Here is a 25,774-nt window from a genome sequence, read left to right as displayed (position 1 = left end):
TGGCAACCTCATCCACAGATATGGGGTCAGCTTTCGCATCTGTGTTGATGATGCCCAGCTCTACCCCTCTCGACCCGTGCACTGCCTCTGTTATCGGACTGCTGGTCCGACATCCAGTCTTGGACTAGCAGTAGTTTCCTCCAAGACTGAAGCCATCGTCTTCAGCCCGTGCCGCAAACTCCGTACCCTTGCAACCGATTCCATCCCGCTCCCAGCCACTGTTATGGAACCAAGGCTGTAAAATGGAACCAAATGGAATTGAGATGCAGATCAGCCATGATCTAATTGAATGGCGGAACAGGCTGGAGCGGTTGAATGGCCCACTCCTATACCTGTGTCTCAGGCTGAACCAGACTGTTGGAACCGCGGTGTCCTGTTTGACCCTGAGCTGAGTTTCTGATCCCATATCTTCTCCATCACAAAGGCTACCTACGTCCACCTCTGTGCCTACCTCTGGACATCGTCTGCTGAAATCGTCATTCATGCCTTTGTCACCTCCAGACTCGACTATTCAAATGTTCCCCATGCCAACCTCCCATCCTCCAACCTCTATAAACTTCAGCTCATTCAAAACTATCCTGCACCAAGTGTCCTGCTCACCCATCACCTCTGTCCTCGCTGATCCACATTGGCTTCCGGTCCCCCAGTGCCTCAACTTTAAAATTCCCATCCTTGTGTTTAAATCCCTTCATGGTCCAGCCCCTCATTATCTCTGTAACCTCCACCACTCCTTTCTCCCCCCCCCCCCCCCCACCCTGGTACTCTCTGTTCCTCTGATTCTAGCCTCAGGTGCGTTCCCCCTCTCTCCCTCCATTCCACTTTTGGCAGCTGTGCCTTCAGCTGCCTAGGCTCCATACTCTGGAATTCTCTCCCTAAGCCCCTTTGCCTCGCCACCTCCCTCTCATCCTTCAAGATCCTCTTTAAAACCCATCTCTTTGACTAAGCTTTTAGTCACCCCTTCTAATCTTCTTTGGCTCAGTATCCTTTTTGATGACTATTCTGAGAAGTGCTTTTGAATGCTTTTCAACTTTAAAGGCACTAAATGCATGCAAGTTATTGTTCCCTCGCCATCTTTAAAATGCCTTTGAGGATTAACAATGATACTTCTACAATACTGTTGACTTAAAATAGACTGTAGAATGAGATAGGATCAAGTTTTACAATCATGACTTGTAAAAAAAAAAAATATTTTCTAAACTCCATTTTGATTACTGTTTTGATGTTTTATTGGTGGCTGAACAATTTTTTTAACAAAAGCAAAATACTGCGGATGCTGGAAATCTGAAATAAAAACAGAAAATTCTGGAAAACACTCAGCCAGTCAGGCAACATCTGTGGAGAGAGAAACAGAATTAACATTTCAGGTCGCTGACCGTTCATCAGAATTTACTTGTTTGGGAAATGCTTTCAGTTTTGAGCTGCAGTGTGCTTGTGGATTTACCTTTTGCCTTTCATAAAAGTATTCTTAAACATGGTGGTCAAACATATCTGGTGTCTTCGTGCCTGAGTGTTCTGGTCCTCATCATTTCAGGTAGATATTAAAGATCCCATTGTACTATTTGAAGAAGACCATGGAGTTCTCCCACTCTCCTCTCAACCAACATCACCAAAAACTGATTAATTGGTTATTCATTGCACTGCTGTTTGTGGAATTTTGCTGTGTGCAAAATGGCTGTCACGTTTGCCTACATAACAGATACTGTACTTCAAAATAGCTTATGGTATGTGACGTTCTTTGGGACCTTTCCGAGATATGTTATAAGGCACTATATAAATGCCAGTTCTTTATCTTGTATATGTGGAATAAATTCCATACACACGAGGACACTAATTTATTCTATGCTGCTGGCATGGAGTTGTATAAGTTGGTATTCCGTACAAAGCTCTGTAGTATAGGGTGAGTATATTGAAGTGCATTTGATTATGAGTGATACTATTCAAATAGTGCTCCATGATGACGCAGAAGAAGGACTTCAGTCCACAGAATAATGGGAACAATGTGTATTTAAGAGCCAAAGCTTCAGTAACAACAAGCCAAGAGTTTACCAAGACATTTGAGTTCCCCGAACTCCTCAGTAATTTGAATGGAGTCTTGTGAAGTGACTCCTCTTCTATAGATCAGCATCATTGATCAATTTAAAATAACTTCTCTAGTATTTCTTCTACTGTTTGGGAAATAGTGGACAAATGTTGAATTTTTGGAACAGGAAGCTGCATTCCAACCATCTGTTTGAGTTCTGTTTTAAATTGGTTTATGTTGGAAGCCTGGGAAAGGGGAGTGTTCTGAAGGGTTTAGATAAAGTAAATAAAGAGAAACTGTTCTCATTGGCGGAAGGGTCGAGAACCAGAGGACACAGATTTAAGCTGATTGACAAAGGAACCAAAGGCAACATGAGGAAAAACTTTTTTAACGCAGCAAGTAGTTATGATCTGGAACGTGCAGCCTGAAAGGGTGGTGGAAGCAGATTCAGTTGTGGCTTTCAAAAAGGCATTGGATAAATACTTGAAGGGAAAAAATTTGCAGGGCTACAGGGAAAGAGCGGGGGAATGGGACTAACTGAATTGCTTTTACAAAGAGGCGGCGTGGGCTTGATGGGCCAAATGGCCTCCTTCTGTGCTGTAACTATTCTATAATTTTTTGCCGATTGAGGAAGACAATTGCAACGGATATCTTGTCGCGAAGAGGAAATATTGCTGATCAGAGGACTATTTTATGCTGGTTTACATTGACTTTCCCACCAGAAAAGATGGTGTTATGTTGTATTCACAAGCTCCATCTCTAGTTGCCTGCTATTGAGCTGAATGAAGATCAGTTTTCTTCTCAATCACAAGTGTACAACTCAGTGACTAAACTCCTCAGAAGATCAGTATTGGTCAGGACTTAATTCCAGGCCGGTACTGAACTTTTGAGTTGAAATTGAATGACTCCAGCCCAAAAGTGTAAGATTTTATAGAATCTTTGATCAGTCTTCAAGAGTACGAGAAATAGTAAGAATACTAGAATTATCATTGATGCATTTAAGGGGAAGCGAGATAAACACGAGGAAGAAAGGAATAGAAAGATATATTGATGGGGTTAGATGGAGGGACGAGGCTCGTGTGGAACAGAAACACTGGAATGGACCTGTTGGGCTGAATGGCCTGTTTCTGTGCTGTACATTCTATGTACTTCTATGTAAAATAGAATTGTGCTATTCTTTCTTACTGACAGCAATGTTTTCATAAATCGTATTGATGCAGAGGTAAAGGTGAGGAATCACTTTACAACAATCCATTCAAATATCTGATCTGATCTGTCCGGGGAAGTCCTCCATAAGAACATAAGAAATAGGAGCAAGAGTAGGCGATATGGCCACTCGAGCCTGCTCCGCCATTCAATAAGATCATGGCTGATCTTCGACCTCAACTCCATTTTCCTGCCTGATTCCCATATCCCTTGATTCCTTTAGAGTCCAAAAATCTATTGACCTTAGCCTTGAATGTACTGAACGACTGAGCAACCACAGCCCGCTGGGATAGAGAATTCCAAATATTCACAACCCTCTTGAGTGAAGAAATTCCTCCTCATTTCAGTCCTAAATGTCCAACCCCTTATCCTGAGACTATGTCCCCTAGTTCTAGACTCCATCATCTCAGCATCTACCCTGTCAATCCCTCTTAGAATCTTATGTTTCAATGAGATCACCTCTCATTCTTCTAAATTCCAAAGTATAGGCCTATTCTACTCAAACTTCCCTCATAGGACAACCCTCTCATTCCAGGAATCAATCTAGTGATCCTTTGTTGCACCGCCTCTAAAGCAAGCATATCCTTCCTTAGATAAGGAGACCAAAACTGCACACAGAACTCTCGGTATGGTCTCACCAAAGCCCTCTACAATTGCAGCGAGACTTCCTTACTCTTGTACTCCAAACCCCTTGCAGTAAAGGCCAACATGCTATTTGCCTTCCTAATTGCTTGCTGAACGGATACTCAAATCCCTCTGAACACCAACATTTAATAGTTTCTTACCATTTAAAAAAAATTTCAGTTTGTCTATTTTTCCTACCAAAGTGAATAACCTCAATTTCAACACTTTATGCACCACCTGCCACCTTCTTGCCCGCTCACTTAACCTGTCGATATCCCTTTGCGTCCTCCTCACAGCTTACTTTCCCACCTAGCTTTGTATCGTCAGCAGACTTGGATACATTATACTCGATCCCTTCATCTAAGCCATTTAATATAGATTGTAAATAGCTGAGGCCCAAGCACTGATCCCTGCGGCAACCCATTAGTTACAACCTGCCAACTTGAAAATGACCCGTTTACTCCTCTCTGTTTTCTGTCCATTAACCAAGCTTCAGTCCATGCTAATATATTACCCCCAAATCCATGAGCCCTGATCTTGTGTAACAACCTCTTGCGTGGCACCTTATCGAATGCCTTTTGAAAATCGAAATATACTATATCTACTGGTTCCCTCTTAGCTACCCTGCTAGTTACACCCTCAAAAAAAACTCTCGTAGATTTGTCAAACATGATTTTACTTTCATAAAACAGTGTTAACTCTTCCTAAATATATTATGATTTTCTAAGTGCCCTGTTACCACTTCCTTAATGGATTCTAGCAGTTTCCCTACTACTGATGTCAGGCTAACTGGCCTATCATTCCCTATTTTCTCTCTTCCCTCCTTTCTTGAATAGCGGGGTTACATTTGCTACCTTCCAATCCACGGGGACTGTTCTAGAATCTTGGGAATTCTGGAAGATTAGAACCAATGCATCCACTATCTCTATAGCCATCTCTTTTAAAATCCTAGGATGTAGGCCATCAGGTCCTGGGGATTTGTCGGCTTTTAGTCGCATTAATTTTTCTAAAACTTTTTCTTTTCTAACCTTAATTACTTTAAGTTCCTCCCCCTCATTAGACACTTGGTTCCCCACTATTTCAGGTACGTTTTTCGTGTCTTCTATTGTGAAGACAGATATAAAATATTTGTTTAACGTCTCTGCTATTTCCTTATTCCCCATTATAATTTCTCCTGTCTCTGCCTCTAAGGGATGCACATTTACTTTCGCTAGTCTCTTCCTTTTTATATAGTTGTAGAAGCTCTTACAATCTGTTTTTATATTTCTTGCTAGTTTACTCTCATATTCAATTTTCTCCCTCTTTGTCAATTTCTTGGTTATCCTTTGCTGATTTCTAAAACCCTCCCAATCCTCAGGTTTACTACTCTTTTTGTCAACATTGTAAGCTGCTTTTAATCTAATAAGAGCCTTAACTTCTCTCCTTTTGATCACAGGCAACTGATATAATTTGTAATTGAGTTGTGCTTGCGGATAAATGCGAGCAGTTTGCCAAACACTTTTGTTAATACAATGCTACTTTAATCTGTTGTGGATCATTATGATGTTTAATGGTTCATTTTTAGAATTAGAAATCTACAAATAAAAGTTTATGTATTCCCAATAATGTTCCATTTAGTTAAATGAATGCTTTACAAACATTGTTTTTGTTCCTATTTATTTTGCATGCCCATTTAATGTCATGATTTCAGAAACACCATTAAGGATGTGTGAAATGCATGGGCAGTATAGTAAGAGATGTCCATTTTAGAAACTCGAGAGTTCTTCCCATTTTTTGGAGTTGTTGCTTTTTCGTTGCATTCCACAGTACAAGATAGCTCTAAAAGATGTAGACCCATACTCTAGGGCTAGAAGTGGTTAATAAATGTTAATACAGAGAGGTAGCGCCTAATTGTGCACTCTGACCCCCTTTGCGGTGAAAATCTGAAACTGCTGATGTTTTAGGATGCCATTAGACAAGTATGATTACTTTCAGGACCGGAGACAAAATAGACACATTAATTTGCAAAAACAGCTTCAAACCTTAACTGCGCGACACAAACTAAAAATGATTGATTGCACTCGAGTCACTAGTTTAATCAAGTGCTACAACAGTAGCGCATTCTGTTCGCTTGCCTTTCACATCTGAGGGATATCTTCTAATGGACTAGACCTCAAATTGGTAATATTTCCACCCATGTGTAAAGTACTGTTTTTTGGATATAATACAAACATACTACAGCAGAAAGGATGTGCGTACCTCTGCCGTTCAACCCCACCGGCACTTAAAAGGGTTTAAAAGTTAAATGGTTGCTGAGCAAAACACATTTATTTCAAGAGAAACTTGCTAGAAATTGAAAGAATGAACAGCAGGAAACAGACTCAATTTTCATGTCTTAAGACAAAACGCATGAAATTTCTTTGCATTTTGCATGCAAAAAAATTGCCCTTTAATTTTATACATGAATTTCTAGAATTGTAGTACCTAATTCCAGACCTATGGTGGCACTCTGTAAAAGTGTAATGTGCTGTTCTGTTTCTGCACAAATGTCACCAAGTGGTGGGAATTGTGCAAATTTAGAAGTTATCAACACCCTTTCATGTCAGAAATGGGAGACTACAGTATTTACTGCTGGACCTGAAATGATCTGTAGCTTTAGTGGTAAGGAGAAAAATTTGAAAGTTTAATCTGTCCATAACAAAAGTCCTGACAGTCCTTCCGTGCTTCAGATAGTACAAAATACTAAATGCTTTTTTTTCTGACATGCAGTTGAAAATTTACAAGCTTCTTCCAGTCTGGAAAATTTCCCTCATCAAACAGTAATTAAACTTTAAATGACCTGAGGAGGTTTACTTACAGCAATTACATTTTGTGGCTTTAGAAGGATAGGCCTACTTAAACACAACCCCACCTCAGCAGCAGAATGATACATTGTGCATTACCTGGTGCAATGCTTCTGTCATTGTAAAACAGCTATGGGATATCAGCCAGTAGAATATAGAAAAAAAAATCTGAGTGGAAAGATCATTTTTTGCAACTGTAAGCTAGTGATTTTAAAGTTAGGACTGGTAGTTTATTAGTGCATGTTGTCCTGAACCAGTCAACCACAGTTTTTTTTTGATTCCTTCAGGATGATCAGAAAGCAGAAGATGAGCTGGCAAAGAAGCGTGCTGCATTCCTCCTTAAGCAGCAGCGCAAAGCAGAGGAAGCTCGCTTACGAAGACAGCAGCTGGAGGCTGAGATAGAACAGAAACGAGATGAAGCAAGGTGAGGCATCAGTGAGTTTTAAAATAGAAATAGGGATGCAAGTGTAGTGTCAGATGTGGTCCAGTGATTCTGTGCTGTGAACCAGAAGCAAAAGCCATTAAAACCTACTGGTTTCTGAACACTGTTGCAGTGAAGTCCATTTTTGCCTGCAATTAAGTTGTAAGGTAAGATGACTGTTGAAAAAAATGTGCAATGAATTGAAATGGGACATTTGAAACAGTTAATCTCAAAAGAGTCCAGATGGGTTAAACCTATAAATTATATTACTACAGTGGAACATGTTTTGTTCTAATAAACATATAGTAAAAATTTGAGTGCTGGCCTGACTCTTGTTTGTAGAGTCTTCATTCAAACCCCATTCTGGTATCTCTCTGGTCAGCATCAGGATTTATAATTCTGTTTCACAGCAGTTGGTTGTTTTACTCACAAATGTAATTTTCATTTTGTAATTTTTTTTTCTAACTTCCTGTTTTTTGATTTAATTTCTCCCCTTCCCATTTTTATTTAGATTCCTTGAAACTATGAAATATTCCCTGGCCAGGTGTGATCAGGTCACTTGCCTCTGCCAGTATTATTCTGAACTGCCTTTCAGGGGATGGCTTAATATCTGAGTTAACTTCCCCCCCCACCCCTGCTCCTGACTGTATACTTCATTCCCCTTTGACACTTCCAGTCCATCAGTCGGAGGTGGGATTGTAGAATGTTGAGAGGGGAAAAAATCACATAGGTGTAGAAAGAAATTACTTTATTAGAAGCACGCTAATAGTTTTCAAAGCACAAATGAAATGTAATACTTAGAGGGTAGTATGTTCTACTAGTTTGCCGTAGAATTTCAAATTTAGTTATCCATATCTCTCAGTTCCCATTTTTTGCTTTTTAAAAGAGCATGCTAGGAAGAGCCTAGGAGCAGACTTGCATAGTAACAGCATGAATTGGGAGTGTTACTCACAGCCCTTATTTCTGTCACTTGAGTGGAACTCCGTGTGGGAGTTCAAAATAAAACACGGTAGCAAGTGGTCACTGACAGGTATAAATAATCTGGCTTTTTAACAAAGTAGTTGTATGACATTGTTTGAGGGCACATCCCTTTTTAAATTGAGCTTTGTCTCTTTTTGCTCTTTAATATCTTTTCGTTGTGCCTAATTTTATTAGTATTTGTTTTGATTCAAGTCTTGAATACAGTGTGTAGTGCAAAATAATTCCGGGTTCTCTTGCGCTTTGTGCTGTCTGTGCCTTCAATTAGTCTTGCAACAGTATTGCTACTTTCATAGCATATCATAACTGACCATGGCATCTGGATCTGAATTATTGCTGAATAATATTCTGGATGGTGGTACTATACTTTTAACATGGTCCCTGAATTGAATGTTACTAGATTCATTCAGCAAATGTTTGTATATTGAGGAGGTTTTATTTTACATGCATAGGTAGAAATACTGTTTACACTGCAAAAATACATCAACTCTCTGCTCATCCAACTCTAGTCTACTGTTACATTTTTAGGGCTTCACCAAATGGTTCTGTTGTGCTGTGAGCCTAAGATGACTCCTGTAGGCGAGCTTGCACTCCCTACAAACCAGAGTCTGACTTTATACTCAAAATATCTAGCGATTGTGGCATTATCTAGAAGTTAAGCAGAAACCCTTGTTACAATTATTAGTTCACAGCATTGGCACCCATCATCTTGCAGTCTTCTAGTCTTTGAACAGTAGGAGGAATCCTGTGACGATAAAAAACGACAGATTTCTGATCTGTCACGGACTGCATAAATACAACTGTGGTCTACTCTGTCCTTTTTCCCTCCTCTTCAACATCATTGACCTTGAGCCTCCACTCTTGCATTCTGTTCTTAATCATTGCCTCCTTGCTACCTCTCTCCTCCCCTTCAAAAACCTTTTCGAAACTTAGCTCTCCTCTCCGACCACGCCTTCATTTAATTTTCCTCCCACTTCCTGCTTGTCCTTCTCCAGTCCTCTTGTAAAGCACCTTGGAACGTTTTGTTGCATGAAAAATGTATATATTGATAGGAATTATGTTCGAACTGCAGAAATAGCATTTTCATTTCTCATCATGTATTATAAAAGTATGGCTATCTGTTCTCAAAGTATTCATGGTCATATTTGCATTGATGTTTTCAAATATATATTGGATGTGAACTTTTAGAGTCTTTTTTTTAAAAAGACTGCATCCTCTTGACAGGGTAAAATAATTTAACTGATACTGTATGGAAGTACTATATTATATTACATCCAGGTTAGTGTATCCCAAATGACTTGATAAAAATACATAGCAATAGAGTTTGGTAAATGAATTTTAAAGTTTTGCACTTTAAGCTTCATGTATCCATTATTCTTTAGACATGTCAGCTCCCTCACCTTTTGTTTATTTTTAAGATCAAGATAAGTAAGATAATTCTACTTGTCCTGCTACATAACAGGTAGTGATGGGATAAAATGGGAAGTTCTGTGATGGACTTTTTGTTTTGCCACTCTAACATGTTGAAATGTAACCTGTTTGAGACTGTATGCATCAGTGTAACTCAGCTACATCCTCTCTTGTAAATATATTAAATCATTTAAAAACCTGGGTTACATATTTCTCTGATTCTCTGTACTTCAGTGCAACTGCAAAAAAATCAGTTCTTTAAAAAGTGCAACATTAATGGTTTTCTATTCAAGGTCTTCATAAATATCTATTTGACACGTCATCTCCATAAAGTGTTCCTGTTGAGAACATTTGGTTGATTTTATTACAGGCGCAAAGCTGAAGAGGACCGGATTCGCAAAGAGGAGGAGAAGGCACGAAGAGAGTTGATCAAACAGGAATATCTGAGGCGTAAGCAGCAGGAAATACTGGAGGAACAAGGGCTTGGTAAACCCAAACCTAAAGTTAAGAAGCAACGTCCAAAATCAGTCCATCGGGAAGAATCCTATAGTGAACCACCATCTAGATATCCTTCTACCCGTAAGTCACAATGTAGGATGAAATTGAGTGTTATGGGTGTAGTTATTTAAGAAGGTGCAATTATACTGCTGGTTTTGCAGCAATGCAGTACTGTTTTAATTGTGCATTGATGTAAAAATAGCAGTATAACTGAGTTACCCGGTCTTGTTCTGACTCCCAATTGCACTAGAGCTTAGTGTTATGAGTCATCCCTCCAGGCAACTCTCACTTTCACACAGGTGCATTGCAGTGTATAACTGTCTATTGCAAAGTTGTGTTTTAAAAAGTGCCAGTTGGACTGCCTGGACTATCCTTAAAACTATATTTCAATGCTTTTAATATTAGGCTGAAGTTATGTGCATCTATTATCTCCTAACACTTGAAGTAAAATGTTGTAATAGCAGAAATCCCCCTTTTTTTTAAAACATACTTGTAGAGATTGAAATGACATTTCACATTAGTTAAGTTCCCTACTTTGCCACTAGATGGCATCCTACAACTCAGGAAGCTGTCTATCTGTCACCCCTTCAAAGAATGGATTTTCAGGTGAAGATATGGAGGAGTCTTTAATTTGCCTTCCTACCTGACAAAGATTGCAGGGAGAATACAAACTATCACTATGGCCGATGAGAATAAACTATTACTGGACCTTCAAAAACGCAAAGTGGAGTTGTAAACTGCGTGCAAATGACTTGGAATGATCAGAATATTGGGTGCAAAAAAAAAAGCTTTAAATTCATTCAAATATCAGTTGGTGGGGGTGGGTGGGGCGGAAATCTATAACTTATTTTTCCGTAGATGCATCAGCTAAAATAGGTTAAGTGTTGTACCTCCTTTTGTCTGCATCTTGTGGGCTTTTCTACTCGTGTCCTAAGTCACACAGTGAAATTGTTCAAACAGGAGAACAAAAATTTAGCGGCAAGATTTAAATTGTTTTCCTTTGGATTTAGTAGTGTTAAATTAGTGATTTTGGTGTGCGAAAAGGAAATGCAATGGCAAATTTGTAGTCCAATGGGTAAATATAGGAATGCACCTAATGGCGATGAGGTACTTGTTAGAGGAAGAGGAAATTGGAGGGTGGGTCAACTCGCACCATTCTCATGCACCTCAAACAGTAATTTTAAATGCCATAGGGAAAGTCTTGAAATGCATGTGCTCATCCATCCTATTACAGAATGGTCTTTAAAACAGAGAAGGTAACTCTGACCATAAAATATTAGCTTACAACTTCCTATTTTATACTCCCAACAATTTTATTTTAATTGAGAAAAATGCTTACGTCAGAACCGATTTTCCATTTTTATACGCCTGTTAACAGTTTTACTGTATGGACAATGAATTGTATGGCCAAAAAAAGACTGGATAAAAAAGTATAATTCTGAAATTCTTGTTAAGATAAATCAGGATTTTAATTCTCTCTTTTTCCGGAAAGTATGCCATCAGCTCAGGTCTACCTTGGCTTCCTACTTGCCTTGCACTATAAAACAGAAGAAAACTGTCACTTAAGCTATAGAGATTGGAACAGGAAATTGTTGACTGAAGTTTCTGGTTTTGTTTTCTTGCACTTAGCGGATAATCTGAGCAGTGCTCAGTCTGGTTCCAGTCTCTCCCTGGCGTCAGCTGCTACCACCGAAGCAGAAAGTGTGAACTCAGGTGGTGGCGGTGGGAGTGGCAGTGGTAGTGGTGGTTATTCACAAAGGTAAGCATAACACAAATGTCCCTGAAATGGACATAGATTGAATTAATTTTTACATTCCCAAAGCAAAATTAATATACTTTACCAAAGAATATATTAATCTCCCTATTCGGATCACATTTGCACTGTAGGTATATCACTGTTACATAGAATTACATAGAATCTACAGCACAGAAACAGGCCATTTGGCACAACTGGTCTATGCTGGTGTTTATGCTCCATACAGGCCCTTTCTTGCTCTAATTACCTCTTTCCACCCTACCCTAGTTTTTCTTCCCTTCTCCATCATGTATGTGTCAAACTGTCCCTTAAATCTTTTCAGTACTATCTGTTTCAAACACTGCATGCAGCAGCGACTTCCACATTCTCTCCGCTCTCTGTAAAGAAATAGCTTTTTTTTTATTCATTCATGGGATGTGGGCGTTGCTGGCAAGGCCAGCATTTATTGCCCATCCCAAGTTGCCCTCGAGAAGGTGGTGGTGAGCCACCGCCTTGAACCGCTGCAGTCCGTGTGGTAAAGGTACTCCCACAGTGCTATTAGGTAGGGAGGTCCAGGATTTTGATCCAGCGACGATGAAGGAACGGCGATATATTTCCAAGTCAAGATTGTGTGACTTGGAGGGCAACGTGCAGGTACTGGTGTTCCCATGCGCCTGCTGCCCTTGTCCTTCTAGGTGGTAGAGGTCGCGGGTTTGGGAGGTGCTATCGAAGAAGCTCTGGCGAGTTGCTGCAGTGCATCTTTTAGATGGTACACACTGCAGCCACGGTGCATCGGTGGTGGAGGGAGTGAATATTTAAGGTGGTGGATGGGGTGCCAATCAAGCGGGCTGCTTTGTCCTGAATGGTGTCGAGCTTCTTGAGTGTTGTTGGAGCTGCACTCATCCAGGCAAGTGGGGAGTATTCCATCACACTCCTGACTTGTGCCTTGCAGATTGTGGAAAGGCTTTGGTGAGTCAGGAGGTGAGTCACTCGCCACAAAATACCCAGCCTCTGACCTGCTCTTGTAACCACAGTATTTATGTGGCTGGCCCAGTTAAGTTTCTGGTCAATGGTGACCCCCAGGATGTTGATGGTGGTGGATTCGGCGATGGTAATGCCGTTGAATGTCAAGGGGAGGTGGTTAGACTCTCTCTTGTTGGAGATCGTCATTGCTTGGTACTTGTGTGGTACAAATGTTACTTGCCACTTATCAGCCCTAGCCTGGATGATGTCCAGGTCTTGCTTCATGCAGGCACGGACTGCTTCATTATCTGAGGGGTTGCGAATGGAACTGAACAGTGTGCAATCATCAGCAAACATTGGAAATTGAAAATTTCAAAACTGAGATTGAAAGATTTTTGTTCGACAGCGGTATCAAGGGATTATGGAACCAAGGTGGGTAAATGGCGTTTAGATACAGATCAGCCATGATCTAATTGAATGGCAGAACAGGCTCGAAGGGCTGAATGGCCTACTCCTGTTCCTATGAAACCGTTTCTCCATATAAGAACATAAGAAATAGGAGCAGGAGTAGGCCAATCGGCCCCTCGAGCCTGCTCCGCCATTCAATAAGATCATGGCTGATCTGATCCTAACCTCAAATTTAAATTCATGTCCAATTTCCTGCCCGCTCCCCGTAACCCCTAATTCCCTTTACTTCTAGGAAACTGTCTATTTCTGTTTTAAATTATTTAATGATGTAGCTTCCACAGCTTCCTGGGGCAGCAAATTCTACAGACCTACTACCCTCTGAGTGAAGAAGTTTCTCCTCATCTCAGTTTTGAAAGAGCAGCCCCTTATTCTAAGATTATGCCCCCTAGTTCTAGTTTCACCCATCCTTGGGAACATCCTTACCGCATCCACCCGATCAAGCCCCTTCACAATCTTATATGTTTCAATAAGATCGCCTCTCATTCTTCTGAACTCCAATGAGTAGAGTCCCAATCCACTCAACCTCTCCTCATATGTCCACCCGCTCATCCCCGGGATTAACCAAGTGAACCTTCTTTGAGATGCCTCGAGAGCAAGTATGTCTTTTCTTAAGTATGGACACCAAAACTGTATGCAGTATTCCAGGTGCGGTCTCACCAATACCTTATATAACTGCAGCAATACCTCCCTGTTTTTATATTCTATCCCCCTAGCAATAAAAGCCAACATTCCGTTGGCCTTCTTGATCACCTGCTGCACCTGCATACTAACTTTTTGATCTTCTTGCACTAGGACCCCCAGATCCCTTTGTACTGCAGTACTTTCCAGTTTCTCGCCATTAAGATAATAACTTGCTCTCTGATTTTTCCTGCCAAAGTGCATAACCTCACATTTTCCAATATTGTATTGCATCTGCCAAATCTCCGCCCACTCACCCAGCCTGTCCATATCCCCCTGTAGGTTTTTTATGTCCTCCTCACTCTCTACTTTCCCTCCCATCTTTGTATCATCTGCAAACTTTGATATGTTACACTCGGTCCCCTCCTCCAAATCGTTAATATAGATTGTAAAGAGTTGGGGACCCAGCACCGACCCCTGCGGAACACCACTGGCTACTGGTTGCCAGTCCGAGAATGAACCATTTATCCCAACTCTCTGCTTCCTGTTAGATAACCAATCCTCCACCCATGCCAGAATATTACCCCCAATCCAGTGATTCTTTATCTTGAGCAATAATCTTTTATGTGGCACCTTGTCGAATGCCTTCTGGACGTCTAACTATACTACGTCCACTGGTTCCCCTTTATCCACCCTGTACGTTATGTCCTCAAAGAACTCAAGCAAATTTGTCGGACATGACTTCCCCTTCGTAAAGCCATGCTGACTTTGTCCTATTAAATTATGTTTATCCAAATGTTCCGCTACTGTCTCCTTAATAATAGACTCCAAAATTTTACCCACCACAGATGTTAGGCTAACTGGTCTATAATTTCCAGCCTTCTGCCTACTTCCCTTTTTAAATAAGGGCGTTACATTAGCAGTTTTCCAATCTGCCGGGACCTTTGCCGAGTCCAGAGAATTTTGGAAAATTATTACCAAAGCATCCACAATCCCTACTGCCACTTCCCTCAAGACCCTAGGATGTAAGCCATCAGATCCAGGGGATTTATCCACCTTGAGTCCCATTAATTTACTGAGTACCAATTCCTTAGTGATTTTAATCGTATTTAGCTCCTCCCCCCCCCCCCCCCCCCCCCCAGAGCCCCCTGTTTGTCCAGTGTTGGGATATTCTTAGTGTCCTCTACCGTAAAGACTGAAACAAAATATTTGTTAAGCATTTTTGCCATCTCCATGTTTCCCACCATTAATTTCCCGGTCTCATTCTCTAAGGGACCTACGTTTGCCTTAGTCACCCTTTTTCTTTTTATATAACTATAGAAACTCATGCTATCTGTTTTTGTATTTTTTGCTAATTTATTTTCATAATCTATCTTCCCTTTCTTAATCAATCCTTTAGTTACTTTTTGCTGTCTTTTGAAGACTTCCCAATCTTCTATCCTTCCACTAAGTTTGGCTATCTTATATGTCCTTATTTTTAGTCGGATATTATCCTTAATTTCTTTACTTAGCCACGGATGGCTGTCATTTCTTTTGCACCCTTTTTTCCTCAGTGGAATATTTTTTTTTTGAAAGTTGTAAAATAACTCCTTAAATGAACACCACTGCTTATGTACCGTCTTACCCTTTAATCTATTTTCCCAGTCCACTTTAATCAATTCCGCTCTCATACCATCATAGTCTCCTTTATTCAAGCTCAGTACGCTTGTTTGAGAACCAACCTTCTCACCCTTTAATTGGATATGGAATGTAACCATGTTATGGTCACTCATTCCAAGAGGATCCATAACTAGGACATTATTAATTAATCCTGGCTCATTACACAGGACCAGGTCCAAGGTTGCCTGCCCCCTTGTAGGATCAGTTACATACTGCTCAAGAAATCCATCCTTAATACATTCAATATCTACCCTATCGAACTCCTTCATAATTTTGAAGACCTCTAAATCTTTTTCAGAGAAAAGAGGCCCAGCCTGCTCAATCTTTCCTGATAGTTGCATTCTCTCAATTCTGGTATCATCCTTGTAAATCTTTTCTGCACTTTCTCCAGTGCTTCAATATCCTTTGTGCATTCCTGGTCTCCAAATTACAATAATGTTCTTTGGATGAAAGATACAAAACATTTATATATTCAATTTTATTTTCAGACGATCATCATAATCAGTATTTAACTTTGTAAAGCGATCAGCTAGGTAAAACATGAGCATTTACTTCAGATGAAATATTCAGGAAGTGAAATTAGCAATTCAGCAGATCCTTCACTTTAAAGCAAAATTTAAAAGTCTATCATGTCTGATAGAATCAAGATTCTATGTAAGCTAAAATGTTTCATGGTAAGCTGAAAAGGGCTCTTGCCGTTATTACTAGTTCTATATTTTAATTCAGTAGAATACTATTTTTGGGTAATACATGGTTCTTCCCAGCTAATCAATGTCACGCCTCATTGATTTGTTTTTACTGCTAATGTTAAGAGTTAAACTTACTGCTTTGCTCAATATACAGGACAGACTCCATGGAGACATTCTCTGTGCTGAGCCGAAATCAGAGTAGGAACACAGAACGAGACTGGGAGAATACATCAACAGCCTCCTCGATTGCATCGGTAGCTGAGTACACAGGTATAGTCACAAACTGTAAGATGTTCTTTGATGTTTTTCCTGTGAGTTGAGGATTGAAGCTTTGTTGTTTATAATCAACATTGTGACTGTGTTGCAGGTCCAAAGCTATTCAAGGAACCGAGCTCAAAATCAAACAAGCCAATAATTCATAATGCTATCTCACACTGCTGTCTTGCAGGAAAAGTAAACGAGCCACAGAAAAACTCAATACTTGAGGTTAGTAACAGGAAACCAATATCTGTTACAAAAACTCGACTTAAGTGATTGTCTGGTAAACTGTTGTTAAATGAACAGAAGCTGCACACCGCAAACCACTTTTTCACTCAATGAATAATTCCAGAGTTAACTAAAAACCTTTTTGTTTCCACCCCAAGTTATATGGTCACCATTATAAACTGCACGTTTTGTATTTCTGGAATATATCAAATACAACCTATGAAAAGTAATAACTGTGTGAAATAGTTTTGATTTTGAAACTATTCCATTGCAGTCAAGAATCATAAATAGTGCAACAGAAAATGATACATTACTCAACATTCTTGATGAGGAAATGATTTGTCTTACTTAACAATTGGCTGTAATGTACTTGGGTGGATGTGAATTTACCTTGAGGAATAAAATTCACACCAGCCATTGAACAAAATTCATCTTTGTATCGAAGTATAGGGGGACCATAGAAGTTTACAGCACAGAAGGAAGCCATTCGGACCATTGTCTCTCTGCTGGCTCTTTGCTAGAGCAATCCAAAATTAATTCCACTGTCCTGCTCTCTCCCTGTAACCCTGTTTCAGATATTTATCAATTGTATTTGTTAAGGGAAAAGTAATCTCTGGCACGCCTATTCCCTGTTGTAAAACATTCCATGCTCTTAACAGTCCTCTGTATAAAGAAATTCCTCCTAACTGCTCTCCTGACACACTGTGATGATTTGAAATTGATGACTCCCTTGTCAGTGATTCCCCAACCAGAGCAAATGGTCTTTCTGAATTTACCCAATCAAAACCTTCATAATTTTAAAAACCTCTATTAAATATTATCTTAACCTTTACTGCTCCATTGGAAGTAATCTCTGTATCTCAAGCCTCTCCTCATAATTCCCTGCCATCATCCAGGATAAGCATATGCTGTATGCTCTCTGAGTTTAATGTCTTTTCGATAACAGAACGTCCAAAACTGTACACACTACTCTGTGGTCTAGCCACTGCCATGTACAAATTTCTCATTATCTCTTTGCTCTTGTGCTCTAAACCCCTATTTATAAAACCCAAAATGCTATTGGCCCTGTTTGACTTTGTCTACCTGTGCTCACTTTCAAGAGCTTTTGTATTTGCATCACTGGACGTCTTTGTTCCCCCACACCCATCAGCATCTTTTCACTGAATATATACTCCCATTCCTCATCTATTAACCCAAAAGGCATCACCTCACCCATCTCTGCATCAAATTGCATAGGAAGAGAAAGGAGGACAATACCAGACAACAAGAATGGTGATAAATACTGTGTGTTGATTACTGTTGGTTATTAGGTTGAGCCTTTGTAGGATGGAACTTCGGATCTCCAATGCACTATGTCACGGAGGGTGCAATCTTAACAGCACTGTCATGGGGAGGTGATGAATTGAAGTTGCTGCTTCTCAACAGCAAGGAAAAATCTAAGACTTCCTCACACAGCTGTTTGCAGTTGGGTCAAGTGACTTGGATAGAGGCCTGTGATCAAGTTGTGATTTTAGCTGGGGAATAATGCAGGTGATTTTCAACGGCCGGCCGCCCATTTCTCAACTGATAAAGGGCCGGTGGTTGAAAATCAGGAGTGGGGAGCATTCCTTCAGACTCCACAAAAGTACTGCTACCTGTTGTCGGCCTGTGCTCAACCCCCTTCTGTCCTCCCACAACTGGGGTGCCTGCAGCTTACCAGCGGCATTCAAATAAGGCCTGAACTCTCAAAAGGCTCTGGCCTCCTGACACAGCTTCGGGTGGGAGGCGTGGCCGCTCTGCCAACTTTGCACCCATTTCAGGTGGAAGTTGAATTTACATCCCACCTCCCCGATGTAAGGGGAGGGAAGTCAGGGAAAGTACACTGCATTTTGTACCAATAGAAATGTTAAATTTATCTTTTAAATCTTCGAGAAAATACAATGTCCTTTTCTTCATTTATCTTCCTAGGAGCTTGAGAAATGCGAGGCTAACCATTACATCATCTTGTTCCGTGATGCGGGCTGCCAGTTCCGAGCACTTTATGCTTATTCCCCAGACTCTGAGGAGATCCAGAAGTTAACTGGGACAGGGCCAAAAAACATTAATAAGAAGATGATCGACAAGCTTTACAAGTACAGCTCGGACAGAAAGCTGTTTAGCCTAATACCTACTAAAACCATGTCAGTCAGTGTGGACGCTATCACAATTCACAATCACCTGTGGCAAGCCAAGCGGTCTGCAGTGCCAAAGAAGCAATCAACAGGAAAATGAAAGGAATTTTTTGCTGGTTCATTTTAAAGTCCTCTGACATCGCCCCCACCCCACCCCACCTCCCCAAAGTAGATTGTGTTGAAATCAGCAACTTTTCCATTTGGTTTGGTGGCTATTCAGTTTTGGGAGACTACAAATCTTTTCAAATTCTGTTGCAGATGAGAGAATGGAAACTTTTTTTGTATGTTTGCGCAGACAGTGAAATGTAATGTATTCTACAAAGGACAAAGTGAGTAGTTGGGCCTTTTTTCTGAAGGATTGTCGGTCTCTGGGTGCCAACATCTGGCGGTACGTGACAGAATTCTGGCTTAGTTTTCTGCGCTGGTTACTCTGGCTTGTAACTGTCTTTTCTTTGCATGTGGCAAGTTTTCTAGCCAGTGGATTCTTAAAAGTATTCGTGGACAGTAGTTGTGAAGCCTCTCCTGCTTTTTCTTTCTTTTCCCTCTGTGGAATGGTGTCACCATGAGGAATCTTGTAATGTCGCAACTAGATTTGGCTTGAGGTAAACTTGGATTGATTTTGTAACACTACACTTACTACTGACCTGAAATCGAAACAATACAGAAGGCCATTTTCCTCTACTGGTTCAGATAGTTCTGGTCTGACTTTTTTGTTTAACTGGGACTGCAACGTGTAGAAATTGGATCAACCTAATAACTGCTGAGAAACCAATGACAGCTGACTTCTTGCAATTCCAGATGCTGCTTACTTTTCTCCTTGTACTCTTGCCATGAACAGTGATGGATTGTGATCTGTGCATTTTAAGACTGCAGTGTGACCAATTTATCAATAGCCATAGTACTCTTGGCACAAAAATCATGCAGAAGTGTATAAGCAAAGCCCCACAGGACGGCGAGATGATAGCGGATGCTGAGAATTGCATCTTTGAGCGTCCGATTTATTAAACACTTGAATTTGGCACATGTTGTAAGTGCCATCGTATTAGACAAAGCCTGTGTTCTGCAGTAATGATTGGGTGTTATTTGTCCAGTAAGGAAGATTGTTGTAGAAGTAGAGTATTACCACACAGAGCACAGTATTGCTATATGGAGGCACACTGAGAGGTCGCAATCAAAATTTAATGCTTTTTATTACATCATGCATTCTGAAAATCTTCCATCCTTTTTTTTCCCCCCCCGATACTGTATGAGCGGCATGCTCTTTGGAGTATATATTCTGTTGAACAAACCTTATTTTCTTTTGGGGTGGCAGTATTTAATATATTTCATAACCGCTTATTCTTTCGAGTGTCATCCTTGGCTAATTTCTGCAAAATGAATGTTCTCTGAGCAGACATTCATGAAGCACAGCTTTTTTTTTCCTGTTCTGAAGTTTTTAACATAACCTGTTGAGAGCTGTGTGTGTTCCGTTTAAAATAAAAAAAAATCTTAATATTAAGTGGTACAGTGGTAAAATAATTTGATCGCTCTTGTATGCGTGATCATGGTGATGGTCCGTTAAGCTGCATCCTTCGTCCTATTACTTAGCAGCTTTGTACAATCATTCAATGGTGATGAACTTAAACTATGATAAATGTAAAGCTGCTTACAAGACACTACTTTTGAATTTGGGCATTTCTGTCTTGTGCATGTTCATAGGGTCAGAACACTGCCAACATGTAAGAGTTTCCTAAACAGGAAAGGTTTTTTTTAAAAAGGCTTTATGGATAATCATAGTATTTAACTGCTGCTGGCTGTAGACAACTCTTTTTTTTAAAAAAACGAACAAAATAAAGCACTCCAAGCTTGATCTGTATACAGAAAAGAGAGCGGTGAGCTTGCAGTTGTAACCAATTGCTGCAGTGAGGGTTATGTGCGGGTTTACCTAAAATGGGACAATGTCTGACTTGAAAAATGGAGTCAGCCTCAACTTAGGAGCAGGTAGAGTTCTCTAACAAAAAAAACTTGTGGTTTATTGAAATGGTTCTTATGAGGATTTTGCATTTCCACTGTTCAATTATTTTTTTTATTGGTTTTAGGAAGAAATTACTGTCGGATGGTTTCGCCTTTGCTGTCTATCTCTCACCACCCTTAAAAAAAAATCTTTGTGGATATGCACAAGCAAGTTGTGGTTGCTCACTGCACAGTTGCTGTAAGCAACTAGCTAGCTAGCATATATATAACTATCTGCAAGGATTTTCATGGGTTTGCCAGAAATCTTAATTACAGAAATGTGAATGGCATAGTGTCAAATAACCTTTTTTCTTTTTGGAGCTGTGTTTATTATCCATTGCCCTTTTACAACTGACATTGTAATGCATCTGTTCAACCTGGTTAGTAAGGAAATCAGCAAACATTTGATTTTGCTGATGGCTATTGGTGAGTGCGTGATATGGAGGACTGAGCTTTTTGATAGATAAGTATGGTGTAGCAATACTTGAAATGTTTAATCCTAGTTGAGCGGGATCTTTAAGACAACTTAAAACTTTTCATCTAAGTAGTTTTCTATATGGAGACCATTGTCTTGAATGTAGGCTAATAATGAGCTATTTGCATGTTTGGTACTTGTATTAAAACTATCATATCTATGCAACACTTATGAGAGGCTCAAGTCTTTATAATCATTTTAAATTCTTACTACTTATTTTAAAAATTTGAACTACCTGATATGTTTATTATATACCTTGTATTCCTGTAAATGAACACTGGCAGAGATCTGAGGAAGTTTGGTCTAAATGTGCATGGAGTTTCTCATTACAGTGAGAATCTTCAGTTTTTTGACTGGTTTCTTATGTTTAGCTAAAATGGAATGGGGTGAATAGTACACGTAACTATTAGATAGCTCAGTTACAAAGTTCACTAAATATTTATAGTGTCCTGAATTCTTCCAGAGGATGTACACAGACATTTAAATTTAATAGAGATTGTTTATTTTATTGTTTTTATCAGTGTAAAACATTTGCTTTCACCCCACATGCATGGACGCACATGAGTTTCTTCCACTTGTGTGCACTGATTTTTTTTTTGCAAGTTAATATGATCCATGGAAGGCAATAATTCTGTCTGTAAAAGCGTTCTTTAAAATATAAAGGATATTGAGGGATGAGTATTATTCACTGTGCATTGTTTGTAATACCGGCTTTGAAATATTTAGAAATCGGCAACTACAGGGTATTGGATGGTGGTATTGGTTAAATACACTCCAACTACTAGAACCTGAATTTGAATCTAGCCCATGCTGAGGAAATGCAAGATACCAGTGATCAATAAGGTGGTAAGTGTGTTATACAGTCAGATCAAATATTGTGACAGAATCTCATAAACCCAGTTACCCTCTGCTGTTTTCTATATAACAATTTTAATAGATAGTTATATTAGATTCAAAAAGAAACCTGAAAATACTAGAATTCTGAAATAAGAACAGAAGATGCTAGAAATACACAGCAGGCTTATCAGCATGTGAAAAAAGAAACAATATTTAGCATTTTGGGTGTGGACCCCGGGGCACAACCTGTATAAGAGTCTGATGAAGGGTCTGTGCCCAAAACATCTTTGTTAAACATGAAGTACATTTCTAATTTGTTAAACATTAAATACATTTGTAATATACACTAGTAAGTAGCCTATGGTGTTGTCCATGGTCAGTCGACAGCGATACGTTTCTTTTATAAATGCAAGATGGTGAGTTGGGGGAGAAATTTGCTCCACAGTGCCGTCTACAGTCTAAAACAACATTGTTACAGGCAACTCTTCACGGGCAGGATTTAAATTCGAACTGTTTACATAAGCAGTTTTGATAAATGATGAAATGGAAGTGTGACCAAAAATAGTGACAACAGGAAGTGTGTGTGTACACAAGATTTTTAATATATGTATGTAAGTTGATATTCCTTTGTGTCATTCAGTTAAGTCCCAGTGACGGGCAGCCAAATTATATAGTTATATCACAAAAGCTGCTGCATGTTTCTGTCCGTCACAGTACTCCTGTCAGCAAAACACATTGGAAAACTGAAAATGGTAAGAACACATTAAGTTTGTACATGTTGCTGATGATACACACTCGAGTGAGTTCCAGTAACACATCTTGGGATTAAAACATCATTGATGAATTGCTGATGGTTCCCTCTTGTTCTTGTATCATAGTGACTCCTTAAAGCAGGAGACTATACCGTGGATTTTCTGTTCATCAATATTTTATTTTAAATGAGGTAACGCAGATTAGAAAATCCAGGCTTGTTTTGTCTCATGTACACTAGGTAAATGTTACTAATTTTATGACACATGCAGATGGTAATCACGTGCCCATTCAAATATTTTTAACCCTTTGGTTTCCTATTAAGCTTCATTCATTTCAGCCCGTAGAATCTTACAGCACAGAAGGAGGCCATTCAGCCTGTCGTGCCTGTGCCAGCTCTTTGAAAGAGCTGTCCAATTTAGTCCCATACCCCAGTTTTTTTCCCCATAACCCTGCAAATTAGTCCTCTTCAAGTACATGTCCAATTGCCTTGTGAAAGTTCCTATGGAATCTGCTTCCACCACTCTTTCAGATAGTGCGTTCCAGATCTTAACAACCCTCTGTGAAAAACTTTCTCCATATTTCCCCTCTTGTTCTTTTGGCAGTTATTTTAAATCTATGTCTTTTGGTTACTGACCCACTTGCCAGAGGAAGCAGTTTCTCTCTACTTGCTCTGTCTAAACCCCTCATAATTTTGAATATCTCTATTAGGTTTCCCCTCCACCTTCTTTGCTCCTAAGGAGAACAATCCCAGCTTCTCCAATCTCTCCACATAACTGAAGGCCCTGACATCCTTCCTAAAGTGTGGTGCCCAGAATTGTACACAATGCTCCAGCTGAGGCCTAACCAGTATTTTGTAAAGGTTTAGCATGACTTCCTTGTTTTTGTATTCAATGTCCCTATTTACAAAGCCAAGTAACCATACACTTTCTTATTCACCATTTAAACTTGCCCGGCCACCTTCAAAGATTTGTGAATATTCTCTCCAAATACTTTTTTTTAAATTAAGTTAGATGACACCAATACGCAGTAAGCTACATCTGCCCTTATCCCCTTTTTACCCCTCAAAGTTATTGGAAAATTTTGAATTTCTTTAGTAAGCTGCATGAAACTCTTAAAATTACTAAATTTTATTTCTGAAGTCTAGAGCAATTTTTAATAGCTGATCCAATACAGATACAAGGGAGGGAGAAAGCTTGGTCTATTGTGAATATTTTCAGGTATTTTTGATTTTAAAACAAATAATCAAAAATGTCCATGTTAAACTCTTTGCAAATTGAAATGTAACTTGATGAATCATGAACAATTAGACTACTGAAAGGTAGTAATTTAAACAGTAAATTATACAGAAAGTAGAATGTCTTTGTACAAGAGTACAAAGTGAATTCCTCCTTATACAGTTAGCCACTATTGTTCTAAACATGTACTGTAGAAACGGTGTAAATTAAAAGTATTTACATTGACATATATATGTACCTCCTTTCTTGCCCACGTTACTCTTGTGAAAATGATGTTCCTTAGAGCTGAACGTACACATGACAGCTTCCGGCAACTTTAATGCAGAATACTTTTATGGAGACTTATTTGGTTTAAAAGAAATGCAATTATCCTTGATTTTTTGAAAGGGAGATGTTTTCAAAGTGAGCACTTTTTAAATGGACCATACTCAACAACAAGCTGTCACAGTCCAATGTAGTTGCGCACTTATCACAATAGGAAGTTACAGATACTAGGCAAACCAGGTTGCACTGATGCATTTAGTGAAATGACCTCATAAGTTGTCTACAATGGGGTCTAGAGCTAACAAATGCAAGTTTGTCTTCCACTGCATTTTATTTTGTTCTTGTGTATTTTTAAATCAGAAGTGTGACATGGATTGAGAATTTGCATTAAGTTGCAGCATTTTGTAAATAAGTGTATGGATAGCTGGTCTGTTGGAACTGTAAATACCTAAAGACTTCACAATTGTTTTCTAAAGGTTTGAGTATTACTACACAGGTCACAGTTTAAGCAATGGCATCATTTTTTTTGTAACGTTACCATGCTTCTCGTCATCACCTAAATGTTTTGTCCACTTGTATGTTTATCATATAAAACATATTTATTTTGAAAAGCACTGAAAAGTTAATAAAGAGCAGTGAACTGTATTGAACAGGTCATTTGTATTATTTTGATTCCCATCATTTTGATTTTGTTTATCATATTTTGTTGCAGCATTTTTACACCTGAGTAATTGAAAGAACATTGATTCGGTGATTAGTGTAACAAACCACTGAATCTATACAAAATATATTTACAGCATCACTGAAGCAGTCTAAAAATCTACAATCATTTATCACTAAATGTAACTATTATACTTGTTATTACTAATTAGAAGGCACAAGTGAAAACTGGGGCGAAAACATGTTTTGGGACTGTATCCAGCATTTGTGCATGATTTCACTGAGCACTCCAGTAGAGTAACAGTTAAGGCACACATTTCACACCATGGTCACCAGTTGAGGACATAGCACTGCTGATGCTGTGAGAGCATTTCCTTGGTTCTGAAAAATCTGAAGCTGTGCATTAAGGAGGTAAGTGTATAGCTTCCACATCTCCCAGATGAAGAGGAGGGGATACAAAGGAAAATGGTAGGACTTTTCCTTATTTGGCACACACTGCTGGAAGCTTTAGGATCTCTCCACTGTGCATTTGAACAATTCCAATGTGCCACATATGTGAATCCTTCCTGCAGGCATTTGCAAGTTATTCTCTTCTCTTCCCCCCCCCCCCCCCCCCTCAATCTATTGTAGCTGTATATTTTGTGTGATCTATTGTAGTTGAATGCTTTGTAGAATGGGCTTAAATTCTCTGGAGTTTAGAAGTATGAGAAGTGATCTCATTGAAATGCATAAAATTCTTAGAGGGCTTGACAGGATAGATGCTTAGAGGCTGTTCCTCCTGGCTGGAGAGTTTAGAACAAGGGGTCGTAGT

At 39.4% G+C, this 25,774-nt stretch overlaps 1 protein-coding gene across 2 annotated transcripts in view; it reads left to right on the top strand.

Annotated features, from left to right (window-relative positions):
* The window catches only part of camsap1b (calmodulin regulated spectrin-associated protein 1b), a 103,449-nt gene extending 78,501 nt beyond the window's left edge, over nucleotides 1–24,948 (top strand). For both annotated transcript variants that reach the window (XM_067969877.1, XM_067969876.1), the window contains exons 12-17: nucleotides 6,960–7,096; nucleotides 9,852–10,060; nucleotides 11,609–11,738; nucleotides 16,266–16,381; nucleotides 16,479–16,597; nucleotides 18,545–24,948. In XM_067969877.1, the coding sequence (XP_067825978.1) occupies nucleotides 6,960–7,096; nucleotides 9,852–10,060; nucleotides 11,609–11,738; nucleotides 16,266–16,381; nucleotides 16,479–16,597; nucleotides 18,545–18,847 (1,014 nt within the window). In that variant the 3' untranslated portion in view covers nucleotides 18,848–24,948. The remainder of the gene's footprint in view (nucleotides 1–6,959; nucleotides 7,097–9,851; nucleotides 10,061–11,608; nucleotides 11,739–16,265; nucleotides 16,382–16,478; nucleotides 16,598–18,544) is intronic.
* The last annotated feature ends 826 nt before the right edge of the window (nucleotides 24,949–25,774 follow it).

The sequence above is a fragment of the Heptranchias perlo genome, chromosome 31 (genome assembly GCF_035084215.1).
Source record: "Heptranchias perlo isolate sHepPer1 chromosome 31, sHepPer1.hap1, whole genome shotgun sequence".
NCBI lineage: Eukaryota > Metazoa > Chordata > Chondrichthyes > Hexanchiformes > Hexanchidae > Heptranchias > Heptranchias perlo.
The sequence above is the reverse complement of the archived record's forward strand: the minus strand, read 5'-3'. Positions and strand labels throughout refer to the sequence as shown.